The sequence below is a fragment of the Rhinichthys klamathensis genome, unplaced genomic scaffold (assembly GCF_029890125.1).
Source record: "Rhinichthys klamathensis goyatoka isolate OS25496 unplaced genomic scaffold, OSU_Roscu_1.1 h1tg000157l_1, whole genome shotgun sequence".
Lineage (NCBI taxonomy): Eukaryota > Metazoa > Chordata > Actinopteri > Cypriniformes > Leuciscidae > Rhinichthys > Rhinichthys klamathensis.
The window spans coordinates 106,795-124,481 of record NW_026606692.1 but is presented as its reverse complement, the minus strand read 5'-3'; the positions used below and the strand labels follow the sequence as shown (position 1 = coordinate 124,481).

Here is a 17,687-nt window from a genome sequence, read left to right as displayed (position 1 = left end):
CACTTCCGGTTTCAGTTCACAGCTGAAAGCTTTATAACATCACCATACGTTACGCAAAGTCTAAAGAGCATAAAAGCATAAAACAGCACACATATATGTATACTGAGGCTGGCTTTGATCATGGGGGCCGATCGATTACAAAAATCACACAAATACACACATTTACATGCTATTTTTTGCATTATGGTCCCTGTAGCTTCAAAAACTAGTGAACTTCATCCATCACACACACATTACATCTCTTCAACAGTTCTGACTTATCACAAAATAATAGTCAATCAAATATTTCACTTCTGGTATTAAACAACGCATTGACAATCAACATTTATCTCGAGCCGTCATCATTAGCCGTCATTAGCATGTGGTGCGATGGCTTAGATTCATGGCTTTGATTTTCTCACAGTTTTAGAGTAAAACATGTTTTCGAACATTTAGATTTCAAATAAAAATTGAAAATAGCATTTTTCATAACAAATTCTGTAACTTTTTTTAAGTTCACTTTTTACAACTTTTTTCACTTCAGCAAAAATCTGCCAGTGTCGTCTTTGAAAAGAGATCAAACTTCAGTCTGTGCTTTAAAGCAGTCAAGATTTACCACAGTTTAACTTGGAAATTAAATTTTCAGGTCTATGCTCAAAAAGTGAAAAAATGGATTATAAATACAGCGTAAATATAATTTAGTACCATAAAATTTGAATAAAATTTCGGTCATTTTTTTCGGACTGACACGAGGGTTAACTTAAGAACAACCCTAAGATGCCGTCTAGATAGGCTGTTCACTCGGTTATGGAAAAGAGCTTGAAAGTGAATGTCCAGTTTGCCATGAGAACTTTATTGGGTTTGAACCTGTCAAAAACGAAGACCTCCAATCTCCCATTGCTCACCCTGACAAAACAAACACAGCTCAGCTGCGCAAACTGGCAGATGTTGTTTTGCAAAGACTCCAAAAAGGCCCCGGTTTCCCGGAATCCAGTGTTATTTTACCCAGCATGCCGAGCGCTCGCAGGTGCCTGTGGAGTGAAGGAGGAGAGCAAGGTCACGAACGGAGAACGCAAGACATTCTGCACACACCTTATCTTATCCGCTGTATGTTTGTTCAGATGCACTGATAAACGCTTCCTCCCACCCACACACACACACACACACTCCTACTGATATTCATTAGCGCTTCACTTTATGACTCGAGCTGCTGAGCGCTTCAGGATATCGTCATCGATCATCATCTCAATGCATTTTAAACTTCCTCAGGCCTATTTCAAAAACACCAAATGCAGATTGATGATCTCTAAACTAAGCTTTCATTATAAATAAACTGGGGTTTTGAATGCTGGTTGCTAAGTTGCATCGCAAATGTGCTTCAGTTTTCAAAAGGATGCAAGTGTGTTTTGGGTCAGAAAGCGAACAGGGAATGTTCTGGCAAGGTTATGAACACACGTATTCTTCCAGTAACATTAAACGAATGTTCATTCAAAGTTATTTGGTCATTAATAATGTTCTCAAAATGCACAAAACTTTTATACATTATTTTTTAGACTTTGTTACAGTGCAATTATACAATATTAATTAACTACATGAACTAGGGTTTGGATTAGGGTTAGTTGCATGTAAGTGCATTAAAGTAACTACGGTTACACTTTATTTTAAGGTGTCCATGTTACAGTGTTAATTATGAATTTCAATACTGAGCAGGGCTGGGCATTTGGGCCTAGACTGGCCCACTACATATGATCATAAACAAAACCAAACTTTGCACGCCCTTGAATATGTATACCAACTCCTATTAAAACCACTAATGCCATGTAATAAGTGAATAGGAGTGAGTAAAAGTTAACAGATGAAATAACTACTAAATTGAACTATACTCCACAGTAATCCTAAAACAAGATAAGCTGCATTGGGATAGCAATACCATTTTTTCCCACAGGATTTTGGGAAATCTGTGGTGAGTGCACCTCTGTCCCTCTAGGGGGGTTTATACGCTCCCTCGTAAGAAAACTTAAATTCATCAATCTGGTGCACTTTGAGAGTTCAAAATTAAGAGCTCCAACCCATATTCAGTGTGCAAATTGACAGCCCATTCTCATCCCTAGGCGTCATGAAACTGACGCCTTGGGAATCATTTTGACCATGCTTCAATATCCGACGCTTTAGGCACCCTTTAGCGTCAGTTACATGACGCGATCCTAGGGCATCATCTTACTGACGCTTTACCTTTAACGTCAGTTAGATGACGCTATCTAATCCTAACCCTACCCCAGACCTAAACCTACCCGCGTCATCTAACTGACGCTTAGGTAAAGCGTCAGTAAGATGACGCCCTAGGATCGCGTCATGTAACTGACGCTAAAGGGTGCCTAAAGCGTCGAATATTGAAGCATGGTCAAAATTGTCATTTTAGTGACGCCTTGGGGTGAGAATGCGTTGCAATTGAACAAAGAAAAACTCAAAACTCTTTTAGTTGCGATATAGTGTCTGTCGACATTATACATAATACTAGTCATAATATTAATCCCATGGCAGTAATAGCCATATGTTGTAAAACAAATGCACTGAAAAATAAAAGCAACTTTCATAATTAGTTTCGTACTCATTTCTATACTTGAAAGAGATAAGCACATGATCTTTTATTTTGGCGAAAACGACATCGATCTTTTATTTTGGCGAAAAACATGGTTTACAAACTCGTCTCATTACAATTCTAATAAAATGTGTAATCATCAAATATGCAGATGTGGAAATAATGCGTAATTGGGTAGTGGGTTCCTACATAGCCTAAGTGTTGTGAAAGTAGCCTAGTTCTGCTTACCACAGTTCTCTACACTCACTCATCTCTCTCCTGATCCTCCTCACTATCCTCCTCAGACACTTGAAGGACCTTTGAAGTTTATTTATTTTTCACGCTATTTCTCTGCAGATTCCTTGCGTTTCTTCTCCATCCCTCTGAGTATTTTGACAGGTAGGCCTACACACTGACACTGCTCACTCACTCAGAGCTCAAAGGGGGAGGAGTTTAAAGATGTGATTGGACCAGCCCAGTGTCAATCAAGAAAATAACCAATGGGCCGCTACGCGTTTCATGTGCCGGTCTGTGAGAGAAAAAAAACAAAACGTAAAAATGTACTTACTATAGGGTTAGAGTTAGCATTGGGGTTTGGTTTAGGGTTAGTTGCATGTAATTATGCATAATTTATAGTTATTAATACATGTAACGTGTAACAATGACACTGTAAAAAAAGTGTTAGCTGTTTTTTCTTAAATGTTTTGTTGGACGTTCACCTGATGTTTTTTAAACGTTGTTACTTGTTTTAGGATGTTCAGAGAACCTTCAAAAGTAACTTTCTGTAATGTTTGCGAACCGGTAAAACACAATGTTCGCTGTAAAAAAAATCCCGTTGTTTTTACGGAAAAAACTGGCAGCTATGGTAACCAGAACTTTACCGTCAAAAATACGGTATTAACGTTTTTGGTTTTACAGACTTAACGTAAAATTTACAGTATTAAACCGTAATTCATTATCTGATATAATGATAATTTACCAACCTATTGAAGTATTAATATCTGTTTTGTACCATTGTAATACACTGACAACCAACAAACATCACAGCAGTGAGGCGAGTCACATGATCAATCAAAGCTCATCACAAGTAATCTTCCATAAGCAAGTTAATACTATTATACAGAAGCTGCACAGTGTTATTCGCACAAACATTAAACACCATCATGGTAACACACATGAAATTTAAAAAATGCAATAAACATTAATTTAACTACATTAAATGTAACATAAAACCCTAATGTACATAACTGATTAGAAAAGAACTAAGAAAACTAAGAAGAAACATAGTTATTTCAACAAAAATAAATCAAATGTGAAGTGTCATGCAGGGAATTTTGGGAATGTCAATTTACGGCTTTTCACTGTAAATTACACAATGAGTTGTTCTTTTCACTTTCAAAAACTGTAAATTTAACGCTATTTTACAGTAAAATTACATTAAATGTACCGTTAGATCTATCACAGTTATTTACCGTATATAGTAAGGAAACTTTCTGTTAACCAATTAACAGTTTTTCACTGTAGCATTTTTACAGTCTTTTACCGTTAAAATCACGATAATTTTTTACAGTGTTCCCTTAACATTCGCATAACCAATTAAACCTAAAAGAAACTAGAGGTTCAGCGAACATTCAGAAATTACGTTTTTATAACTTAATGAGAACATCAGCAAAATGTTGAAGTAGCCTACATATTTTTCTAGGGCAGGATTGTGGAGCTTGAGAAGTTATTTTTGCTCTACATGCAGATCTCTGGCTGGCTGAACTGGTTCTTCTCCAGAACTCTGTGTTTTGGACTATCCGTTGCATTCAGGTTCTGCAGCGGAAAAGAAACGTCTGTCTGTTGCCATTCCCACTAGACAACTTTACTCTCATTTTCTCCCAAATGGATTGAGGGTTTGTCACATGGCTTCCAGCACACTCTCTGTGTGACTTATGTTGGTTTTTCTCAGAAGTGACGTCCTTCATCCCCATCTGTTAATGTCTGGACAACTTGGGCCATTTCAGCCACTTACCCGTCAAATCTGTCTTGAAAAATTGCTTCTCTGAGCCGACACAGAACAAGGAAGGCGTTTCAGTTGAGTTAATAGAAATGATCCTGTTTATCACTGTAAAGCTGCTTCGACACAATCTGTACTGTATAAAGTGCTTTATAAAGGTGATGTGACTTTATAATCTTTTTACAGCCTTCTTTGGAAGTTGATCTCGGCTCACTGATCTTCATAACTGTTTTAGGCCTAAAACATGAGTATGTGAACTCAAACAACAAGTCTGTGCAACTCAACTGGAGTTTGAATGATTTTAACCTATTTAAAGGAAACTTATTCACAATACACATTGTTTCAAAGAATCTTAACAGGGAATCATGATGCTAATGTTTATAATATCTCAATATCTTCATGCGTTAGTCGCGTAGAGCTGGTTTACATATTGCGACACGACAAGCAGTTGAGATTTGCTATTTAATAGCTTTACGTGTATGCAGATAAAGTCGGAGCAACTGTATATAAGAGCTGGGCGATTACATCATTATTTTGTGACAAAATAAAGAATCAGGTGGCTGAGAAAAAGTCAGCATGAAATTAAAATTGATTTTCTAAATGCATCACTGTGAACAATTCATCTGAACTGTAAAAAAATATATATATATGATCAATAAGTTATGACAACATGTTTTTACATTGCTTTACCTCATCAAAATGTTCAGCGATTTTCAACTTTTTTTTACAGGTTATACAAGATTCAACTCATTTTTAAGTCATTTAAATGTAATTTAAGTTGAAATAACTTAAACATCCAAGTTGATTGAACTTAAAATTTAAGGCAGCTTTTTTTTTTACAGTGCGTTCATTTTTTAAAGATCAAAATGTAATAACTAGACCATCTTGTGAAAAAGCACACCACAATATGCAAGATAAGATATGACGGTACTTCCGTTCCATTGAGTTTTACTACCGCTTTACATTAATGCAGTTTGTATAATAGGAGGAGTGCATGCATGCAATGCGTTGGCCATGCATTAAAGTCTTCTTAGTATATTTTTGGTCTGAAACCTCACAAAGTTTTTTTAATATACTGTATATACACAATTTAAAAACAACTAAACATTATATATTGGGGGGAAAATCCAATTAGATACGCTTTAATTTACATTGTGCAATTCAGCAGAATGAGAAATAGCCTATTTGTTTTATTCCACTCTCTGTATCCATTGGGTAAAGGAATTTACATTTTGAAACATTGGAGTTTGTTTGTCTGTCGCAGGGGCTAAAGTGACCAGTGTTTCCAGCTGAGCATCTACGTGTGCAAATACTTTCACTATCTAAACAACTGACTCAAATTCACACACAAATGACAGCCTATATTTACGTGTGTAAACATACAGGCCTATTCCCAACATTTCACAAATATCTATAATGCTGCAGTGCCACCTATAGGGCTTCACTGTGCTCTTCCTTGGGTTTCCTCATAACACTGCAGACAAAAGCACACAAACTATGATCATTTACACATTCGCCCTAACCAGACGCCATAAAACACTGCTGTGATTCATTTGCAAGTAAAACCCTGAATAAATGTATCGCCTGTTTCTCTTTGCCACATGCACCGCTCGCCCTCACAGAAGATCTATTGTGTTGAGACATGAGGAGTGGAGGAGGACTGCATTAAACCAGAGTAGGTGGACGCTCTTCATCATGGCACAGTTTAAGGGGGTGGATGTTTTACAGTTTATGCATTTGTGTTCACATGTGAACGTGACATTTCAGACCCGTGCAGATTTGTGGGTGTTTCTGGCTTCAGTCGACACAAAGACAATAACTGATGATATCGTTTATAACACATGGCCGGACTTAATCCAAACCAGTGAAGAATCAAAGGCTTGGTGTTGGTAAACGGAAACCAACATTTGCATGTCCAAAACCCCTTTTTCCAAGCACTGTTGACATCATGGAAATTCAGAAACGTGAAAGGTCACACTATTTTTTTGTATATGAACAAAAACATGACAGATATAGAGAGAGATATGCAAGCTCCACAGCTTTTATCTACATATACTCACAAAAAGCCCTTTCACAGTCAACTTTAATGTTGTTGCGCCCTCTAAGGGTACTTTGCATTTGCTATAAAAACATACACAAATTACGTTAATACTGACATTTGAATGTTTTCCAAAAATGCAGTGTGCATAAACCATCACACCAATATAATAATATAATATGTTATTTTAAATCGTTATTGCACATACAGATCAAGGAAATGTATTGATATATAGGCTAATCATTATATTTAATTATACATTTATTAATATATATTTATAAGTTTAATGAAACATAATCCTTCTCTAATGTTCATCAGCTTATAGAACAGGTCTGTGTGTGCCTTTAAAGGAGAGTAATTGCGTGACCTGGATGCGTTGCGGGATTGGTCATGTGGAGAAATGCGACCATTGGAGGGAAAATGTTGTTGGCTAATATTTATCGCGTATGAAACAAAGTTATTCTTCTAGGGGGCGCTTTATGGCACAAAACCACTGCGCTCCATTGAATTCTCAGGACGTTTTTTTGATAATTTGAGCCTATAAAGTACATAATAATCTACTAATTTCACAAATTTAAATCATAGGGTATATACAAAGAAAAAAAATCACAATTTTAAATAAATTATTAAGACAAATCAGGTATATTCTTACAGCGCTGAGAAAAGTAACATATATCATGTGACAACTGTTACTTCAGCATCAACTTTATAGTAGTCTAAGTGAGTAATTGAACATCATTACATTATTTTTATATATATTTGGACATTTAGCACTTACATTAACACGTAATTACATTAAAGATGATTGTTAATACAAATAGGGTAAGTTCAAATGTGTTTATACTAAGCTATATCACTCAGGCTAATCAGATATCTGTATGTTATGCTAGTAGCCTACATAAGCTAACTAATAGCTACAGACATTAATGGTCATTATAACGTAGTTGAAACAGCATAAATTGTAACATGATTTTGTAGGAATTGTAATCAAAGAATGTATCTATCAATAGTTATTTGAGCCGATAGTTTGGGGGTCACACACACGCACACACACTGGGTCATTAAGCTCCGCCTCCTTCAGAAACGGGATTCATGCTAGTTTCTTTTCTTCGCATTAATTCGGGTTGAGTGATCTCGCCACGCCCCCAGAGGTCATTTTACTGTCCCATGTGAAGACCACAGAAGCAGCTCGAGATCAGTTCAGCGTTTACCTTCATTCTGCAGAATAACTCATCATGATCAACTGGCGGGTAAGACGCATGCACTTATTATGATATAGCCCATTTAAAACTAATATTATGCCAACTTTTTATAGTTGACAATACCTCGTTACTAATACAGTAAACACTAACAATAGTACCATGGTGTTTAGAGCGTGTACTGGGGTAATATGTTTTTAAGCATAAACTATATTACCATAATATCTAATTATATAAAATGAGAATGATACACATACGTGTGTGTGCGTGTGTGTGAATGTATATAGTGTGTGGGTGTGATAGTATGCGTGTGTACTATATAGTATTTATGTGTATATAGTGTGTATGTATATATAGTGTGTGTATGTATGTATATATATATGTGCTTCTATATACACATACATACACACCACAGTATGTGTGGTGTTTGTGTGTGTGTGTGTGTATATATATATATATATATATATATGTGTGTGCTTCTATATACACATACATACACACACACCACAGTATATATATATAGTGTGGTGTGTGTGTTTGTGAGTATGTTTATATAGTGTGTGTGTGTGTATATATATGTGCTTCTATATACACACACACACCACAGTATATATAGTGTGTGTGTGTGTAGTGTGTATGTATATAGAATACCATGGTCCATGTGTCTTTAGGCATGTCATTGCCACAGTGCGCATTCAGAAAGCTGATATTGTGTTCCAGAATGATCATGCATGTCTTAAAGCTCCAGTGCTTTTGCTCCGGGCACTAAATGATCCTCCAGTGGTAATGTGTGTAAGCAGCTGCTCTTGTCATGCAGAAACACCAGACACTTCTATAACCTTCTGTAACCCACTGAACTGACCTGGGCTGGACGTCACACAATGCTTTATATAGGCCTGTTAAAATAGTTCCTGTAGTCCAACATTTACCATGGTAATCATAGTATTGCAAAACCTTCGTCTTTAAAAAGGACGAATGGAATGGAAAAATTATTATTAAGGATCATTGAGGAAATTGATCAACAATACTTGATAATACTTGTGAACAAAATTAAAATGATTTTAAATTCACCTGTTTATTTCATAGTAATTTTGTCATGAAAGTAAACAAAGGAATATGATTTACAACTAAAAATTAGTTTTTTGTCAAAAAAAAACAAAAACATTTTTCACTTTAGTAATATTTCCCACTGTCAGCAAACTGTTATATAACTATATATATATATATATATATATATTGTTTTCTTTTTTTAGTTAAAGTTTGAGTAATGTTGTTAAGTGCTTCTGCATCAAACAAAGAAATGAAACAAAGTATCTTCTTACACAATTTATTTTTCAATGAAATTGCATATTGAGTTAATATGATTTTATAGTTATAACAATAACTTCTAACTATACAATGTGTAAAGTTTATGGTATGAAACGGCTATCATGTTACATTTAAATTCAAGTCATTCCGCCTGTCTGTCTGTCTATCTATCTATCTATCTATCTATCTATCTATCTATCTATCTATCTATCTATCTATCTATCTATCTATCTATCTATCTATCGATTTGTCTGTCTCTCTGTCTATCTATCTATCTATCTATCTATCTATCTATCTATCTATCTATCTATCTATCTATCTATCTATCTATCTGTCTGTCTGTCTAATGAATGTTAAAGGGTTTTCCTGACGATGTGTGTAACTGTGTTCTCAGGCTTTGGACAATGTTCCTCTGCTCCTCTACATCCTAGCGGCGAAGACTCTGCTGTTGTGTTTGTTGTTTGCTGGAGCGAAGATGTATCAGAGTAAGAAAGCAGACGCTGCTCTGAAACAGCAGATGGAGATGAAGAGGAAACTCGCACAGCAAACACAGGAGCTCATCGAAAACAAGAAGGACGACTGAGATTCATGAGGAGAAAAACAGGTGAATAAACGACAGTGATTCTTAAACGTGAGCGCAGTAAACTCGTGTCTCTCTAACACTGTCTCTGTGTCGCAGGAGTGACGTCTCTGGTGTTCCTGCTGTTTGAATCCACAACGTGGACTGCTGCAAAAGTCTTGTTTTTTTATACAAAGTTTTAATTTATTATCTCTGACGTTTGTAAATAAAGTTTTTGTATGTATATCCGTCCTTGCTGTGTGTTGTTTAAGTAGCTCAGAACATGAGAATACAATAAAAATCTGTAAATGCAAACCGCTCATAATGAGTGAACAGTGTATATACAGCATGTTGAGCCTAATAAACCTGGTGAAAGACTTCATGAGATCTCATAAGATCTCGGTCTCACCAGCAGGAGGCGCTCATAAGATCTCAGTCTCACCAGCAGGAGGCGCTCGTAAGATCTCTGTCTCACCAGCAGGAGGCGCTCATAAGATCTCGGTCTCACCAGCAGGAGGCGCTCATAAGATCTCGGTCTCACCAGCAGGAGGCGCTCATAAGATCTCGGTCTCACCAGCAGGAGGCGCTCATAAGATCTCGGTCTCACCAGCAGGAGGCGCTCATAAGATCTCGGTCTCACCAGCAGGAGGCGCTCATAAGATCTCGGTCTCACCAGCAGGATGCGCTCATAAGATCTCGGTCTCACCAGCAGGAGGCGCTCATAAGATCTCGGTCTCACCAGCAGGAGGCGCTCATAAGATCTCGGTCTCACCAGCAGGAGGCGCTCATAAGATCTCAGTCTCACCAGCAGGAGGCGCTCATAAGATCTCAGTCTCACCAGCAGGATGCGCTCATAAGATCTCGGTCTCACCAGCAGGAGGCGCTCATAAGATCTCGGTCTCACCAGCAGGAGGCGCTCATAAGATCTCGGTCTCACCAGCAGGATGCGCTCATAAGATCTCGGTCTCACCAGCAGGAGGCGCTCATAAGATCTCGGTCTCACCAGCAGGAGGCGCTCATAAGATCTCGGTCTCACCAGCAGGAGGCGCTCATAAGATCTCGGTCTCACCAGCAGGAGGCGCTCATAAGATCTCGGTCTCACCAGCAGGAGGCGCTCGCTCATAAGATCTCGGTCTTACCAGCAGGAGGCGCTCATCTCATAAGATCTCGGTCTGACCAGCAGGAGGCACTAATAAGATCTCGGTCTCACCAGCAGGAGGCGCTCATAAGATCTCGGTCTCACCAGCAGGAGGCGCTCATAAGATCTCTGTCTCACCAGCAGGAGGCGCTCATAAGATCTCAGTCTCACCAGCAGGAGGCGCTCATAAGATCTCGGTCTCACCAGCAGGAGGCGCTCATAAGATCTCGGTCTCACCAGCAGGATGCGCTCATAAGATCTCGGTCTCACCAGCAGGAGGCGCTCATAAGATCTCGGTCTCACCAGCAGGAGGCGCTCATAAGATCTCGGTCTCACCAGCAGGAGGCGCTCATAAGATCTCAGTCTCACCAGCAGGAGGCGCTCATAAGATCTCGGTCTCACCAGCAGGAGGCGCTCGTAAGATCTCAGTCTCACCAGCAGGAGGCGCTCATAAGATCTCGGTCTCACCAGCAGGAGGCGCTCATAAGATCTCAGTCTCACCAGCTCATAGCAGGAGGCGCTCATAAGATCTCAGTCTCACCAGCAGGAGGCGCTCATAAGATCTCGGTCTCACCAGCAGGAGGCGCTCATAAGATCTCGGTCTCACCAGCAGGATGCGCTCATAAGATCTCGGTCTCACCAGCAGGAGGCGCTCATAAGATCTCGGTCTCACCAGCAGGAGGCGCTCATAAGATCTCGGTCTCACCAGCAGGAGGCGCTCATAAGATCTCAGTCTCACCAGCAGGAGGCGCTCATAAGATCTCGGTCTCACCAGCAGGAGGCGCTCGTAAGATCTCAGTCTCACCAGCAGGAGGCGCTCATAAGATCTCGGTCTCACCAGCAGGAGGCGCTCATAAGATCTCAGTCTCACCAGCAGGAGGCGCTCATAAGATCTCGGTCTCACCAGCAGGAGGCGCTCATAAGATCTCGGTCTCACCAGCAGGAGGCGCTCATAAGATCTCGGTCTCACCAGCAGGAGGCGCTCATAAGATCTCGGTCTCACCAGCAGGATGCGCTCATAAGATCTCGGTCTCACCAGCAGGAGGCGCTCATAAGATCTCGGTCTCACCAGCAGGAGGCACTCATAAGATCTCAGTCTCACCAGCAGGAGGCACTCATAAGATCTCAGTCTCACGATCAGGAGGCACTCATAAGATCTCAGTCTCACCAGCAGGAGGCACTCATAAGATCTCAGTCTCACCATCAGGAGGCACTCATAAGATCTCGGTCTCACCAGCAGGAGGCGCTCATAAGATCTCGGTCTCACCAGCAGGAGGCGCTCATAAGATCTCGTTCTCACCAGCAGGAGGCGCTCGTAAGATCTCGGTCTCACCAGCAGGAGGCGCTCATAAGATCTCAGTCTCACCAGCAGGAGGCGCTCATAAGATCTCAGTCTCACCAGCAGGAGGCGCTCATAAGATCTCGGTCTCACCAGCAGGAGGCGCTCATAAGATCTCGGTCTCACCAGCAGGAGGCGCTCATAAGATCTCAGTCTCACCAGCAGGAGGCGCTCATAAGATCTCGGTCTCACCAGCAGGAGGCGCTCATAAGATCTCAGTCTCACCAGCAGGATGCGCTCATAAGATCTCAGTCTCACCAGCAGGAGGCGCTCATAAGATCTCAGTCTCACCAGCAGGAGGCGCTCATAAGATCTCAGTCTCACCAGCAGGAGGCGCTCATAAGATCTCGGTCTCACCAGCAGGAGGCGCTCATAAGATCTCGGTCTCACCAGCAGGAGGCGCTCATAAGATCTCGGTCTCACCAGCAGGAGGCGCTCATAAGATCTCAGTCTCACCAGCAGGAGGCGCTCATAAGATCTCGGTCTCACCAGCAGGAGGCGCTCATAAGATCTCAGTCTCACCAGCAGGATGCGCTCATAAGATCTCAGTCTCACCAGCAGGAGGCGCTCATAAGATCTCAGTCTCACCAGCAGGAGGCGCTCATAAGATCTCGGTCTCACCAGCAGGAGGCACTCATAAGATCTCGGTCTCACCAGCAGGAGGCACTCATAAGATCTCGGTCTCACCAGCAGGAGGCGCTCATAAGATCTCAGTCTCACCAGCAGGATGCGCTCATAAGATCTCGGTCTCACCAGCAGGAGGCGCTCATAAGATCTCAGTCTCACCAGCAGTAGGCACTCATAAGATCTCGGTCTCACCAGCAGGAGGCGCTCATAAGATCTCAGTCTCACCAGCAGGATGCGCTCATAAGATCTCAGTCTCACCAGCAGGATGCGCTCATAAGATCTCAGTCTCACCAGCAGGAGGCGCTCATAAGATCTCGGTCTCACCAGCAGGAGGCGCTCATAAGATCTCAGTCTCACCAACAGGAGGCGCTCATAAGATCTCAGTCTCACCAGCAGGAGGCGCTCATAAGATCTCGTTCTCACCAGCAGGAGGCGCTCATAAGATCTCGGTCTCACCAGCAGGAGGCGCTCATAAGATCTGCTGTGAAATGAATCGACTGTGAGCTGCAACAGAAATATGAGCAGGACAAGGTTACATCGACCTGTTAACTAATACACTCACTGCTTTCTGGAAAATCACCTGCTATAAACGACACTTAATGAAGAAGAAACACAGTTAAACATGCTTTAGGTCTGAAACCTGGATTAAACCAAACATCTCTGTTTATAGAACGTATACGCAAATTCAAAATGTAGGAGCAAAACTAGAAATCTGGATATTTCACCCCAAAGTATAATTAGAAAATAAAAAATATCTATCCGTCTATCCATCCATCCATCCATCCATCCATCCATCCATCCATCCATCCATCCATCCATCCATCCATCCATCCATCCATCCATCCATCCATCTATCTATCTGTCTGTCTGTCTATATATATATATATCGTTTTGTCTATCTGTCTGTCTATCTGTCTGTCTATCTATCGTTTTGTCTATCTATCCGTCCATCTACTCATCTATCTATCTATCTATCTATCTATCTATCTATCTATCTATCTATCTATCTATCTATCTATCTATCTATCTATCTATCTATCTATCTATCTATCTATCTATCTGTCTGCCTGCCTATCTGTCTGTCTGTCTGTCTATATATATATATATCGTTTTGTCTGTCTGTCTGTCTGTCTATCTATCGTTTTGTCTGTCTATCTATCTATCTATCTATCTATCTATCTATCTATCTATCTATCTATCTATCTATCTGTCGGTCTGTCTGCCTATCTGTCTGTCTATCTATCGTTTTGTCTGTCTGTCTGTCTATCTATCTGTCTGTCTATATATATATATCGTTTTGTCTATCTGTCTGTCTGTCTGTATATATATATCGTTTTGTCTATCTGTCTGTCTGTCTATCTATCGTTTTGTCTGTCTGTCTGTCTGTCTGTCTATCTATCTGTCTGTCTATCTATCTGTCTGTCTGTCTATATATATATATATATCGTTTTGTCTGTCTGTCTATCTATTGTTTTGTCTGTCTATCTATCTATCTATCTATCTATCTATCTATCTATCTATCTATCTATCTATCTATCTGTCTATCTATCTATCTGTCTGTCTGTCTGCCTGCCTATCTGTCTGTCTATCTATCGTTTTGTCTGTCTGTCTGTCTGTCTATCTGTCTGTCTATATATATATATATCGTTTTGTCTATCTGTCTGTCTGTCTGTCTATCTATCGTTTTGTCTGTCTGTCTGTCTATATATATATATATCGTTTTGTCTATCTGTCTGTCTGTCTGTCTATCTGTCTATATATATATATATATTGTTTTGTCTATCTGTCTGTCTGTCTGTCTATCTATCGTTTTGTCTATCTGTCTGTCTATCTATCGTTTTGTCTGTCTGTCTGTCTATCTGTCTGTCTATATATATATATATCGTTTTGTCTATCTGTCTGTCTGTCTGTCTATCTGTCTATATATATATATCGTTTTGTCTATCTGTCTGTCTGTCCGTCTATCTATCTATCTATCCGCCTGTCTGTCTGTCTGTCTGTCTGTCTGTCTGTCTGTCTGTCTGTCTGTCTGTCTGTCTGTCTATCTATCTATCTATCTATCTATCTATCTATCTATCTATCTGCCTGTCCATCCATCCATTCATCAATCTATGAATATGATTATTTATTAAACATATTAACATAATTACCTTATGACGACTATAACTATTGAAACTTATATTTATCTTCACACATGATGAACTATCTTTGGTTCAGGGTGAAATAACAGGCAGACACAGTGTTTGCTCTTGAATTATGAGATAATTAAAAGTAACTGGAGAAAGTTTACACAATCCCTGCCTGATGTGTTTTTCTGTCCTGACGTCATTCTAAAGCAATTTTAATTATGAATCAGATCATTCTTAAGCTGCTGATCCTGCATTATCATGCAGAGCGACTCGAAAGGAGAATCGCTTGGTTCATTTCAACATTATGCTTATAGAAATGAGAAATTATTAAATATCCCATTCGGACGACTCTTTCAGTCAACAGTTACAGTATGTTGTATTTGCATACTTTATTTGATTGGTTTTTACTTCCTTTTGAGTCTTTAGACTTTGACAAATGCAAGACTATATGACAAATGCAAGACTTTACACACATCTAAACATCTATCATCTGCTGTATGAGTGTCACAGATTGGTTCGTATGATAGAAATAAACATTAGATTCCGTTCTTTGGTCAAGATAGTTTTATTAAAGGTTAATGCCTCCTCCCTTCATATTCTTTCTACGTAATGAATACGATTTTGATGTTGTTGTTGATAGAAATCCTGAAGCTTTTTTTTTATTTTATTTTTTAAAGATATTGGCTACATTCAAACACATCAAATATACACAGTATGTTATAGTTGCTTAAAATCACTGGATGACATTAGAGCGTCTCCTACAGTAATGGAAAAGAGGACAACATCTCCAAAGACAGTAGAGCACAACAGAGCGGGTCGAAGAGCGCAACAGAAAGATCACATTCATTTTCTCCACTGGGGTTTTATCATACATGTTTCTAGAAAACCACAAATCAGTGGTTACACTTTTTTTAATCATTCAATTTATTAGCTGAATTCTGCTCTAGATGAACAGAGATTCACCAATCAGAGAAGTCACTGTTATTATTAAAATGGGAATCAAAACAAAACTGGTTCAAACCAACTGCCCACTCCCATGATGCACTGCAAATGACTTACTTATATAAATTATCATCTAATACATTTATTTTATTTATACTTGCAGCCAATGATTTATATATTTTTTTAACTTTATTTTTATAGTCAATATTCTATTTTATTTATGCATGCAGGCAATGATTTAATATCTTATTTTACTTTTTATTGTCAATATTTTATTATTATTTTATTTATGCATGCAGCCAATTATTTATAGTCAGTATTTTATTTTATTTATGCATGCAGCCAATTATTTATAATCAATATTTTATTTTATTTATGCATGCAGCCAATGATTTATAGTCAATATTTTATTTTATTTTATTTATGCATGCAGCCAATGATTTATAGTCAATATTTAATTTTACTTTAAATAATTGCATGCATGTATGAATAAAGTAAAAAATAATATGATTACTATAAACCATAGGAAGCATGTATAAATAGATTATTTTTATTTTTATTAATTTTGATGCATTTATGTCATTCATACGGAGCTCCTAAAGGAACATTGTGATGGAAAAAATATGAGATATATATTTTTTGCGTTCGAAGACTTATTTGTTTTGTGTTATTTGTGAGTGAACGCAACATTTGTGAGATAACGCAGAAGCATTGACATAAAATCCCCCCCCCCCCCCATCTCATATTTTCTTCCTTCTCCGTACATTCACACTGATTCATGGGTAGAGTAGTTCATTCCCTCGTAATAGAATTTAAGTGCACAGATTAATACAAGAGTTTTTTTTACCAACGTTCAAATACCTTTTGGCTTCAGATCAGATCGTGTGATTGATGGAGAAAATTAATGAGAAAAAATACTCACTTTACCAAGGCGGAAAAAAGTATGCGTTCACAGTTGCGCTCCACATACAAAGACAAGTACTTCATGTTGTTGTCGGTTTACCACATTATAAGGCTCTATTTTTAAAGTGCATAATACTTGGAGGAGCTCGCAAAGAACTTCAGCAACAATAATAATGACTTTTCAAAGACTGTACGAGTGCTTAACTTACTAAACGCAGAGACGATACATGATAATGGCGACGAGTACATGTTAGTGGCCCCGGATGATGCACACCACCTCACACACGTTTGCTTGTGCTACACATCTCGCATTTCTCCGTTGCTTTTCTCTCGGTTTATTAAAATACACAGTTGTGACGTCAAGCAAATAATGACATTCATAAGACGAGAGAACCTCTCCCAGGTCCCTGACTCCATCAGAGATGGATGTTAAGAAATCAAACGCGACATTATGAGGATGGGCGACTTCCTCGCTAACTAGGAAGAGGATTTGACGCTCGCCACCGTCCCCGGTGGTAAGGATGACAAACTGCATGACTGCATGTTTCCTAGTTATTCCTGTGTTGGTCGTGAAGATGAAACGGGCCGCTCACTGGTTAACGGACGGGACATAGTCTGGGCGACGGGTCTGGATGATCTTGGGTCGCTCGCGTTTGCCGGTCTCTGCTGTTTCCTCCTCGTCCTCGGAGCTGTCGTCCTCACACACGTGTACGATGACGCTGGGTGTGTTGGTGGTTCCAGTGTGAAGCTCGTACTGCTCACCTGCAAATACATGTTAAAAACACAAGTGTCATGTTAAAGGTGTCCTGTTTTTCACATGTTCATCCTTCTTTAGTGTTAGTGTTAGAGTAATTCTCTATATCAGTGTCAGTGTTTCTGAACTCCTGAAACGCCTCCATTGTAGTCTTGAGTTTCTCCCGGGAACGAACACGTCACAATATTCCTCATT

General features: G+C 39.3%; 2 protein-coding genes across 3 annotated transcripts in view; one reads left to right on the top strand and one right to left on the bottom strand.

Annotated features, from left to right (window-relative positions):
* The first annotated feature begins 7,726 nt into the window (after positions 1 to 7,726).
* LOC130090974 (small integral membrane protein 11-like) lies at positions 7,727 to 9,904 on the top strand. The gene is made up of 3 exons (XM_056258625.1): positions 7,727 to 7,844; positions 9,496 to 9,705; positions 9,781 to 9,904. The coding sequence occupies exons 1-2, from the start codon at positions 7,830 to 7,832 to the stop codon at positions 9,682 to 9,684; spliced, it is 204 nt and encodes a 67-aa protein (XP_056114600.1). The 5' UTR covers positions 7,727 to 7,829; the 3' UTR covers positions 9,685 to 9,705; positions 9,781 to 9,904.
* A 6,291-nt stretch (positions 9,905 to 16,195) lies between these two features.
* Positions 16,196 to 17,687, bottom strand: part of rcan1b (regulator of calcineurin 1b) — a 28,491-nt gene continuing 26,999 nt past the window's right edge. For both annotated transcript variants that reach the window (XM_056258623.1, XM_056258624.1), the window contains exon 4: positions 16,196 to 17,500. In XM_056258623.1, coding sequence (XP_056114598.1) covers positions 17,328 to 17,500 — 173 coding nt within the window. In that variant the 3' untranslated portion in view covers positions 16,196 to 17,327. The remainder of the gene's footprint in view (positions 17,501 to 17,687) is intronic.